General features: G+C 35.1%; 1 protein-coding gene across 2 annotated transcripts in view; it reads left to right on the top strand.

Moving 5' to 3' along the window:
• Positions 1-11,773, top strand: part of ADAMTSL2 (ADAMTS like 2) — a 1,179,463-nt gene extending 1,167,690 nt beyond the window's left edge. For both annotated transcript variants that reach the window (XM_044058888.1, XM_044058887.1), the window contains exon 19: positions 11,104-11,773. In XM_044058888.1, coding sequence (XP_043914823.1) covers positions 11,104-11,222 — 119 coding nt within the window. In that variant the 3' untranslated portion in view covers positions 11,223-11,773. The remainder of the gene's footprint in view (positions 1-11,103) is intronic.
• Positions 11,774-12,814: the final 1,041 nt, after the last annotated feature.

Raw genomic sequence — 12,814 nt, 5'->3', positions numbered from 1 at the left:
TTTCTTCACTGTGGTGTGACTGTGGAGTTGGTATATATAATGTTGAAGGGTGTGGGGGACTTGCCTCCTTGCAATAAAGATGTTTTTTATGATTTTTTTTTTTAGCTCACTATTTTTGGCATGTAATTTGCTATGAACGATGAGCTGAAAAACATTGCTTCACATAATTTTTTATTTTACCAAGCCTTGTGATGCTGATTTTAGTGGCATTAAAGGTAAGGGTATTACTACTCATAAGATGTGCATTGTGACTATCCTGGAGCACTTTCACGTTCTTTATTGAAGTAAATATCATACCAAGTTTGCAATCATCAGTTAATTTATATGTGTGCATGTATGTTTTGACACTGTAAACATAATTAATCTTGTATAAACACGCACAATCCACTAATGTCAGTGCAGATATGTACAAAATACACAGCTGCAAGTAATCAGTGAATTTCATGCTTTTCACGTGGTAGGATTGATTTCCCATTTCTTAACATGTATGTGACAAGAACAGGAAAATTGGCAGTAGTGCAGGATCTTCCAGGGAAACATGAGTAACACCTTGGCCTGATTTTGTGCAATCTCTTATTTAACCATTTTGTACCCAGTGAAATGCATATTACATCGACTGGTGGCAAATGTCGTAGTAATGTCAAGATGGGCAAGATCCTGTACTACTGCCAATTTTCCTGTTCTTGTTACATGCTTGTTAAGCTGACAGCAATAAAATAACACTATTTTTATTTATTTATTTTGTTTTAATAATTGTTTCCTCTACAAGTTAGAGTCACCTTGGAGTAAGAATATATAAGAAATGAGATGAGATGGGGAATCAATCCTACCACTTGACAAAGCAAGGTGACTTCACCTCTTGCTAAAATGCTTGCCCTAATTTGGTACACTTGCATGAAATTCATTGATTACTTGTGGCTGTGTATTTTGACTGAGTTTCCACAATTAGTATACTTTTGTGTTTCCTGTTAATCTGTTTCTCAGTCAAGGATACATGGCATCCTGAACTTCATTAAGGTAAATATCTGTTCTTTTTCCCTCTGAAATGAATAAATAAGAAATTAGTTTTATATTCAACATAAAGTCTTGACAACATTGGTGCAGCTGATAGTGTTGTCTCATCATGGCAAGAGGTTCACTGGTTTTATTCACAGCTAGGATGCCTTCTGTGTGGAGTCTGCATGTCCTCCCTGTGTTCATGTGGGTTTCCTCCAAGACAAAGATGTGCAATAGGTGGACTGGACACTCTAAATTGGCCATTAGTGTGAGTGCATATGTAAGTGTGTGGTATGGAAGAGCGACTATGGCAGGGCTAGCTACCCATGGCAATGTATACCCTGGCTCTAGGTGATTGTCATTATTGAAGTGACACCCTGACCCCATGGGCAAAAATGTGAAAAAGGGGTTGTGGACGGATGGATAGATGGAATTAGCAAAAGTTTCACAACAGTTTAGTGTCTGGATTCAGAACCAAAACATAAAGATAATTATGAATCAAACAGACCTGAATTATGTAAGATTAGACTGACGCTAAAGATAAATAAATGGGCTGGATCTTGGGATAATCTCTGAAAGCAATGATTAAAAACCTAATTAGCATGCATACATTTCTGTCAAATTGCATGTGAGTCCTATAGTGGTCAACATTCACAGAATTTGTTATATGAGTAGAGAATTAAAGCTTTTGGTAGACCTTTCTTCCAAATCACATGCACACCTCATACACACCCTATGGACAATGCAGAGTTCCCAATCCTACTTCATGTCCTTGAGATATGAGAAGAAACTGAAATACCCACAGAAGTTCTACAATGAGTGCATGCAAATTTCACACAGAACACACCCCTGCAGAGAACTGAACCGGAGACCATTTTGTTGCAAGGTGACAGTGCTACTCACCACATCAGTGGACCACTCCTAAACTACATTATTATTCCTAAAATAAAAATAATGTTTTATTTATAAAAAAATAACCCTTCTATAAGAAATCTAAGACACATTAGTATTAAATGATTTAACTGTTTGCCAAGGTATTAATAGTATTGCAAACTTGTCAGTTTCCCACCAATGAAATGGTACATTTCATCTTGTTTGGTATATTATTTCTAGTAAACACCTGGCTTTAAAAATCTAAATGGTATGCCTTATTTCTGGAGTGCAGAGAATTAGATAGTAACCTGATAGCTAGACTTTGTATTCATTGATACAATTCTAATAACCCTCAATACCTTCCTTTATTGTAGTCACAGAAAATTATTTTTAGTGAAGTATAATAAATACTAAATAGAAATACAGATATTCAGAGAAAATGTAACAAGACTTGTGACCTTCATGTAAGTATTATGATTTGCAAAGGTATGTCATACTGTGCAAATCTCTCTTTTGAGCATCTGTTCAAGTCAAGAACAGAATGCATTATTGCCTTAGATCAATTCAGAAGATTTAAAACATGACTACAGCATAACAGGAAATTTGAGAAGTTGTTAGAAAAATTAATTGTGGCTTTCAAACCCTATTACCACATTTTACTAATATAAAGAGAGGCAATGAAGTGGGATTTATTTTTGTTGACTACTTCTGAAGCATTAGCTATTAATATGTTTTACAGCTACACATTTTCTATATGTATTTAATGCTTTAGTCACAGACTTTTAATACTATTGTTAACCTTTTTTTACATATTTTGTGCCTTGTTTGTCACTTAGCCAGTTATGACTTTCTGGTTTGTTTAAACTACTGGCATGTTATCTACATATGATAAATAAACACTTTTTAGTCTACACATCAATATCTTTATTCTGCTTTTTTCTTTTGCACCTGTATTCTGTTTTTTTAATATATTTTTGTGATGTTGAACAGCTGTAGAAGGTATGGTAAATATTCACTTTAAAGTTAATTTCCAAGGCACACTAAACAGCCACTCCCTTGGATGAGTACCTTACCCCTTCTTGCAACAAGCAAGCAGACTAATAAACATATGTATACATTCAGCATGTAAATCTCTCATAGCTATAAACTGCTTATGGTGTCCATTTTGATTTTTAAAGGGCCTGTTGCCTTGCATTTGTATTTGTTATTGCTATTTCATTATTATCAACCATTGTCCTCGTTTCTAAATGGGGTGAGAGAATTATGTCAATTATTTCCACATCTCTCATTTCAGAGCAACTTTCCAACGTTCTTTGACAGTCAAACCTGATATCCATAGATTTTCTCTCACACAATCCATCCATATCTTAGCTGGATTTCCTCACTCATATTGCCTTCTTCCTGTTTCTTTCAAATCTTCTTTACAGTATCATCTGCTTACCTGTGTGTGACCAAACTACCATAATTTCTTCTCTTAGGCCTTTCTATGTAACAGGAGCTAATTTAACTTTTGCCCTGATGTCCTCTTTTCTTCATCTGCCACATGATACTTCATCTCCATCACCACAAGCTTGCTCAGTTGTTCTGCCTTCATTGCCCCAGTTTCTGTGCCATACAGAAGCAGTGGCTATACCACACTTGCATGCACCTAACTCTACAGTTCCTTTGGCACTGTTCTGTCACTTTGGCTACAGAGCCTTTAATTTTAGCTTTGACTTCCTCATTCAAACTTCCCCTCTCTTCTGCTACACTACCCATAGCTGCTAATCTATTCCATTGGTTTCCATTCTTTTTCAATTTTCAGTTTTTTGTGATTTACTCGGTTACTAAAAGCAAAAAGTAATAAACAAACACACACAGTCTGTATCGACTCCGACCTAATGATCCAGACTAACCTCCAAATCTAAAAGCAGGCACACAGTAGACATAGTGTAGGAATAAGCCCTTTCATTTTAATAAATGTAAAATTTCATCAGAACAATTAAATGCAATAAAAAGCACAATTTAAATACCTAATTGAAATGATCATGTGACAACCAAGCCCCCTATATTACAAATATATTAAAGGTACATAGCATCAAGCATCATTATCCCCATTACTTAATATAAATAGCGACATTAATATACAGTCATACTTATTCTTTTAAAAACATAAAATAAACACCTTTTATAAGGGGGTAAATATACATATATATATATATATATATATATATATCACAAAAAAACAGGCTAAAATCCAGGGGGTAGAAGCTGTGCTTAAGAAAATAGGAAATATCACCAAAACACAGTATAAAGCAACAACTACCATGCAGAGTTCAGTCCAGGAAATGTTGCAAAATTACATAAAATCCAAGGAATAACCAGTCCGTAGTAAAAATCAAAATTGTTGTTTATTAGTGCACTCAGTAGGTTAGCGCTTTCACAAATTAGCTTCTTCAGACCATATAACTGAGTGAAGACCAAACATCCATTTTAAAAACATGTATCACCAATCAGATTCTTACACATCATGAATGGCTCATTAATTATTAACTGCATTATAAAATCACATATAGATTTCATTACATCATTTAAACATCAAACTATTCCTAAAAAATGAATAAACAATCTAAATGTGTATTTAAACGAACACTCAAAAAACAACCTTCAGAAGTCAGAAACATTATCCTAATTATGATTATTGACTTCATGTACCTGACATGTAAAAACTATTGAAAAATAGATAATAAAATTATATATATATATATATATATATATATATATGAATAGAAATGTATATATATATGAAAAAAGATGTAACTAGTAACATCTATCTAACCTTCAAACCTTTTGGTCCGAAGAAAGAGCTTCAAAGAAACCCTTTCATTCAGACCTTTACCCACATCAGCATGTAGTCTGATAATCCAGTTGGCTTCTCTTTCTTCTGTCAAAGAACTATTATTGCCACCTCACCACTTCAATGACCACAAACTCAAATATGTGTTCGTGTCCCATGGACATGACATGTTTCGCTAATGCATTAGTCACTGTACCTGTTCTGATATTGTATAAATGCACTCTTATTCTGTGTCTGAATTGTCTGTAAGTCTTTCCTATAATCGTAATTAGGATAATGTTTCTGACTTCTGAAGGTTGTTTTTTGAGTGTTCGTTTAAATGCACTTTTAGATTGTTTATTCATTTTTTAGGAATAGTTTGATGTTTAAATGATGTAATGAAATTTATATGTGATTTTATAATGCAGTTAATAATTAATGAGCCATTCATGATGTGTAAGAATCTGATTGGTGATGCATGTTTTTAAAATGGATGTTTGGTCTTCGCTCGGTTATATGGTCTGAAGAAGCTAACTTGTGAAAGCGCTAACCTACTGAGTGCACTAATAAACAACAATTTTGATTTTTACTACGGACTGGTTATTCCTTGGATTTTATGTAATTTTGCAACATTTCCTGGACTGAACTCTGCATGGTAGCTGTTGCTTTATACTGTGTTTTGGTGATTTATATATATATATATATATATATATATATATATATATATATATATATATATATATATAAAAGAAATTATCTTAAAAGCACCTTCAATTTTAATAAACAACTAATAGATATGCAATCACTTAGTCTGGGTATATACTGGCATTTAACAAAAGCTGCCTTTATAATTCACATTTTTCTAACAAAAGTGGCCACTGTCCATCATGTTCACTAACATTAACCTTTTCAACAGTAGTGAATTTAAAGCTATTGCCTGGGCACTCCAGTATATGTTTAGCCAATGTGTTATTTTCCTTTTTCTTTTTAATATTATAAATATGTTCACAAATTCTATTTTTGAGCTTGTGCTCAGTTTTGTCAATGTAGTACCCAGGGCATTGATGACAAAGAGCAACATATACCACACCACTGGTGTTGCAATTGTACTGCTCTTTCAATCTAAAAGCCATATTCTTAATTCTAAACATTTCACCAGTTAAAATACAATAACAAAAAGAACACTGCCCGCACTTACTCATTCTATAATTCTTTTGATATATGTTTGGCACCCTTGTTTGATTAAAACTATCCAGGACATTTTTCAAGTTATATCCTCTTCTATAAACAATATTCACTTTTTCACCTTCCTTTTGCCTAACACATTTGTCATCTTTTAAAATAACCCTATTTTTCAATAATGTTCTAAATCTTATAGCAACACAAAAAAGTATAATAAAGGCATCTGTAAATGATCTACTAATTTTTGTCATAATACTATATTTGTATCCTATGCTACTAGTGTCTATCGAATCTTGATATCCACTTGTTTTCCCATCACTTTGATTCAATATTGAGACATAAAAGTTTTGCTCTGTTTTATTAATCACATCATACATAAACCCATTAACAAGTCTACTAGGGTATTCTCTAGCCATAAACATACCTTTAATAGTATTGCATTCATCCAGAAACAGCTTCAAGGTAGAAACCATTTGAGCCGTCCGGATGAAATGGCCCTTTACAGTGGCCCACATTGGGTGTACGGGTGAGAACTTGTGAAATGCAAATATGGATTTGATGTCAGTTTTCAGTGGATTTTAGATATATATATTTTTATTTTGTTTGTCCTTAGTAAGCCAGATGTCAATATAGGCTATATTTAATCATCAAATCTATGGGTAAACCTTAAAAATGTTGTAATAATATTAATATATTCCAACAATTCACTTAATTCAATGGTACCTTTCCAAGCTATAAAGATATCATCTAAAAGTGAGTATATAATTTGCAATACGTCATATAATCTTAATTAAGCAGAAATTTTCTTTCCCATTGTACCATGACAATGTTTGCAAACAAGCCGCCATAGGCTGATGCCCTAGCAACCACTGACTGGTGCAGGTGATATTTACATTCAACGACCAACAAGTTATTCTTTAATACTATATCAAGTAAAGTTTCATAGGTGTTTATTTTACTTTGTGGCATAACATTTCATGTAAATATTCCACAAACCAGTGCAATTACCGTATAAAAATCTCTTACATCGATGGTAATAAAAATAATATTTTCACTGTATTCGAGCTTGTTAATCTTATTTAAGAAGTCACAGGAATTCCTACATATCTGGGTTTCCTGTGTTACAAAGATTTTTAATTTTTCATCCAGAAATGTTGCTATGTGGTGAGTTATAGATCCACTGTCATTCACAGGTGGTCTCATGGGGAGGTGGTGAAAATTATGTACTTCTGGGATGCCAAAAATCATCAGTATAATGGGAAATATGGCATAAAGAAAATTAAACTCATCATGGTCTATCTGCTGTTCAATAAACATATCAATAAGATCATTCTTCACCTTCCTATGCATGATGTTTAATTCATTTAGTGATGAATTAGAGTAAGTTTCATCTGTTAGTAATTCATGCTTCTTATCAATATAATCTTCCTTTGTCATGATTAAAAGCCAATCCCTCTTATCTTACTTCATAACTCTCACATTTTGATTATGTAACTCATTTAATAATTCATTTTCTCTTGAAGAAGGATTATCAAGACCATTTATTTTTTTTTCTGTTAGTATAACTTAAAACATCTTGTATATCAATTTCACACATTTTTTTTTCAAAACAAACTATCGTGGGATGAATTGGTATTTATGCTCAATACTTTCAATGTGTGCATGGCATCAGTGGTACCTTAAAATTAGGTTTCCTTGGGAAATGTTTGAAATCTGTCAAAGTGGTTGCTACATTCACAGGTTTTGCTGGAACAAAATTCAGTCCATGGGAAAAAAGTTCCCCAAAACTCATTATCAATGTAATACAAAGAAAAATTATAAATGTTAAAGTCTCCTTTACTATTAGTTATTATGTTACAAATATTGCCTTCAGGTTGTTCCAAATCCCCATTATCTGCATTCACAGTTAATTCCATTTGGTATTCATGTGCCGACGCTGTTGCCAATATGATTGACCTGCTGTTGAGGGCTGAGCATACGCTGTTGTGCCCCATTGGTTGTAATTCATTTTGGCTTTTATCTGCTCCGACCACCAAAGCTGTGGATTTTGTTGGACATCTTAAGGGATCCCACTGTTAGATGGACCACCATTTGATGCAACTTGTTCCATAGTTGCACTGTTTCTCTTACTACCTGCATTATTAAGAAGAATCTTGGTACCATTATTACTAAATTTATTACTCCATGTTTGTGATGAAGGGGGAATTGGGTATGCAGAATGATTAGTGTACTCATGCCTATTTCTTTCATGTTTTTTAACTTTCCTATTTGTTAGAACTTCAATTTGCTCATCAATGGTACTGTAAATGCAGACATAGTCAAACATAAATTGGTCAAAAAGTAAGTTGTGTGTAATTACATTGTCTAGTTCATTAATTTCATTTGTAAGGTCATCAGTAAGTTTGCAATTACATTTTACTAATATCTACATATATTCAAAGCCATGGTGGTCAAAATTTTCAGGAGCTCGAGATGTAGTGGTGAAACTTTTATCAAGCCAGATGGATACCGCCACATCCAAAGCCCTTTTGGAACATGCTGCTCCTTTAGACATTCCATGAAGAATGCATTTTCAATTTGCAGCTTCTTGATTTTAAGGTGCTTATAGTCAAACTCCTCCCACTGTTGGGTCAAATTCATATTATTCCTGTGCTGGGTAAGGTGGAAATCATTCATGTAAATCCAGATTGTCCCCTGATGAAAGATTAACATTTGTTAATAAAGTGGCTGCTGGACCCTCTGCCGCTAGATTATTTAATGCCAGAGGCTGCCTTAATCAGGGCTCATCAGTTTCCATCCTCCTTTCCCCCACCAGACTAGGCAGGGAATTCAACATTTCTTTAAACCATTGTGAGAGTTGTCCACTAAAGCAGTTAAGTTCCCAACTGAGTGCCGAAGCTCCATAATATCAGGATTGGGAAAGAGTGGTTGGGAGCCTGTCATTCGTCCCACAGTCATGGTAAGAAACCTGAACCAATAAGAGCAAAACCAAGAACAAAAAAATTAAAAGTAATAAACACACCAGCCTGCAGAGACTCTGACCTAATCCAGAATAATAGCCAAAAAATGTACTCAGTCACTGCCATGATTGCTGTCCTGTCTGTGCTTAGTTTCAACCAATGTGCCTTTCGTTTTGTGTTTCAGTCCCATATCTTTTGCTGAAGTTTCTATTCAGAATGTTCTTGTAGTACCACATTGGGTAACCATTTGAAATGTCAGGACTTGGACTGCTGAGTTCTGAAATGTGGAGACTGATAAGACTTAAAAAGAAAAGAAAAGAAAAAAAAAAAAAGACTTATATATACCAAGTATGAGATTTCCATTTCTGAGAATATTCCTTTTTCTCTGAAGTATAGCAGTCAAGGTGCAGGGTTTGATTCTGACATGGGGTAAATGTTTAGGCTTAATATGGCTTGAAAAAGCAGTTAGCCAAGTACTAATCTATGAACCTCAGAGTTATTATATATAAGTTTGGGGAGGGTAAATGGAGGGCTTGCTCCCTTGTACAGAAGAAGTTTAAAGAGAAGAACTCTGATATCCACTCTTCTATATTATTGGTCTTTTTTTCTGTGGTTTGGGACTCTGATTGCCGTTTCCTAATATTTCAATAGCAAACCATCACATTGTCTGTATATAGCAGTTTGTCTCTAATATGAACAGCAGTGGACACAGAGATGAGCCCTGAAGCACACCTATTCCTTCTGAGGACTTTACTGTGAGTTCTGTCACTGTTTTTACTTGTGTCATTAGGTCCTTGTACATAGCCTGTACTGATATTACCATTATTTGCAGGACTTTGAACAATAGCAGGACTGTCAAAATCTTTCTTGGGAACTTTGCCATAGTATAAGAATGTTCAGTTGGACTTTTGCATCACCTTTAGTTTCTTCAGTACCATCAGTCTTACTACAAACATCAGGTCAGTTGCACCATATCCTGTTCTGACTCCAAACCACCCATCTCCCATTTTACATTTTACTATTCTGTGTATTCATTTATCAGTCACCATCTCCAACACTTTCATGCAGTCTGACAGGATTGTGATACCTCTGTACTGTCCACAGTTGTAAATGTCGCGCGTTCCTGCTTTCTTAAACAATGGCACTAGAATCCTTATTTTGAAGTAATCAGGGCTTTCCCTTTCTCTCCATGCTGTGGAAAGTACACTTAGGAGTCATGCCTTTCCTAGCACACCCAACATCTTGATCATATCTGCGATGTGACCTGAATCTGCTACTTTCCTTGATTTCATGTTCCTTAGTGCTTAGACTTAAAAACACATTAGATGCATGCCAGCGCCATGTGCCCTAAATTAACGGAGTCGCGAGAAGCAGCACAGACTCTAGATATGCTTATCATGGAAGAGTCATGAAGACCAACCACTTTAGGCATCAGCTGTGATGTGCAGTAACCTCTTGACTGGAGCATGCAGATCAGATCGGGACTAACCACTTAGTGGTATGAAAAAAAAGGTTCTAGGTGATTTGATCATGTCAAAGAGTATGGCTATTTGTTGGTGATTTCTGGGCTGAGAGTCCAGCCTATTCTAATCTATACCAGGCACCCATGCTAACTGTGGGAGATCCTAAAATCGCTTATTAGCCTGTGTGCATTCATTGTAACAGCCCAGCATCCCTAAGTCAATAAGTGGCTGCTTAAGGTACCAGAGATAAATCTGTTGAGTGAGAACTAAGATACAAACCAATCAACTTCCCAAAATGAACTAAGGATTGCTACACCGAATACAGGTTTACTGAAGTGGATGACATGAGAAAATGGAGTGTGTGTGTGTGTGTGTGTGTGTGTGTGTGTGTGTGTGTGTGTGTGTGTGTGTGTGTGTGTGTGTGTGTGTGTGTGTGTGTGTGTGTGTGTGTCAGTGTCAGACAAGGTATAAAGGCAGTGCAGAGATGCAGACTCTTTACACTGGTGGGAGAACAGAGTAGAAATGGTGTGGAACTTCCAGTGAGATCCTCTTCCGAAGAACGTGAGGGATGTTATCAGCATCACCATCATACTCTCATCAGTTGGACTCCAGTATAAAGATAGAGGGCAATAATTATAATGTCAGTTTGTGCCCCACAGCATGTCTGTGATGGTGAATAAAGCAGGCATCCAGCCAGACATTGCAAGTCTTCATAGATAAAACAGGACAAAATAAGTTGTTATTGATATCTGTCTTGTCTAATCAATTGTAAACGGCTCATGGACTTTTCCTTTTTATTCTTTCTCATTTACAGATGAAAATTGTCAAGATCAGCTTGGAACTAACTGTTCACTGGCACTAAAAGTGAATCTCTGTGGTCACTGGTATTACAGCAATGCCTGCTGTAGGTCATGCAGAGCTGTACGTGCCTAACATGTTGTATGTGAGTAACACCAAATAAAAAGGACTGAATATTTCTGAATGGACTAAAAGGGGCTGTTTCATTATTACTTCCTGAAGAAGAGAAGGGAGGATCAGAAATACACACCTCCTATATCATACATCTTATGTGTTAAAATAAATTATGTCCTGACATCAAGAGACAAGTAATGAATATTCTGTGGAATACAGTAGCTCTATTTAAATGCAATGTGATAGTTTATATAATAACATTAAACCTAATTTAGGTACCATGTTTTGCACAATTTTTTTCAACAATCCATTCTGTTTTTGACGATTATTTTTCTCTTTCTGATGAGGAATAGATTTATGTCTGCCCATCCCACCAAAATCATTCACTAATTATGTTTTCTTTCTTGTTGCATCATTACAACTGTGTTCATATAAACCAACAAAAAGAGCTATACCTGAGTATACAGGTGGCTTTTCAGAGTTTTATGCAGCACATGCAAAAATAACATTACCAATGACTAAGCAAGTTGCCACCATCATAAAATACTGATGTAAAGAAATCAATCTCTGGAGTCCAACAATTGTTCATTTGAAATCATCTCGCAAATCGAACAAAGTTTTTAATTCCAAATAAAATGTAAATCTTGGCCAGTAAATGATTGGTGTACTTTCCTTTTTATGAAAATGCTTATATTTACTTTGGAGTTGCTTTAAATACTTAAGGCTTGCCTGAGACATTGCTTTACATTTGTACATTTCTTTATTTATTACCTCTAAAATGAAGTGGATGTGTTAAGTATTAATCTAAAGCATGTGTTTCTATTTTGTTTTGTTATTAAAAGTTGCATCATTTTCCAGAATTAATTGTTTGCTAAAAAATAACAGGCTGATGTAATATACTACCAACACCTTACCTGTAGAAAGGTTACATAATACTACTTAAAGTGGGGTTCCTATCACGTGATCGAAAATTGTAAACGGCTAACGTGTATTGAGTGAACCTGATTGGTCGAAACATCACGCGCGTAACACTGAAATCGCTGTAGGGAATGTTTTCCCTTTACTTCAATGCAGTGCGATCTTGGAGTAGGAATATTTAAGTAGCAGGGAGTGTGGGGCTGCAGGGGGGTTTGGCCCCCTGCCTACAGCATTTAGGTAAGTACAGTTTTTTATTTTTATTTTTTTATTATATTTTCAAAATTTCAAACATCGCTCATATGGTGTTCGATTTTGAAACTTTCGAAAATATAATATAGACCCCTTAAGGTGCCATATGTCTTAGGATGTTAAATCTTGAATTCCTGCTTGCTTGGGTGACATGTGAATGTAAGGAGATGAAAATCCCTTTTAGTCACCATGCAGGAACATATCTGCATGGTTAGTGCGAACCAGCTCCTTTGAAGTGAATTTTGTACTCCATATTTGCACTATACACTTCTGTTCTAGCTCCTCATTTACAGAACTGCATGCATACATTACTTTTATTAGCAGGTTAACTATTCCATCAAGAACTGCTTTAATGGGATTAGGTACAACCAACTTGCTTAGATCCACCTACAATATTACTTTAGGTATGATTTCCTGTGGTGTGTATCTATATTTTCTATCATTAT

This window comes from Protopterus annectens, chromosome 16.part0 (assembly GCF_019279795.1).
Source record: "Protopterus annectens isolate FY-2018-M chromosome 16.part0, PAN1.0, whole genome shotgun sequence".
NCBI classification, from domain to species: Eukaryota; Metazoa; Chordata; order Ceratodontiformes; family Protopteridae; genus Protopterus; species Protopterus annectens.
This window is presented reverse-complemented; position numbering and strand designations above follow the sequence as displayed.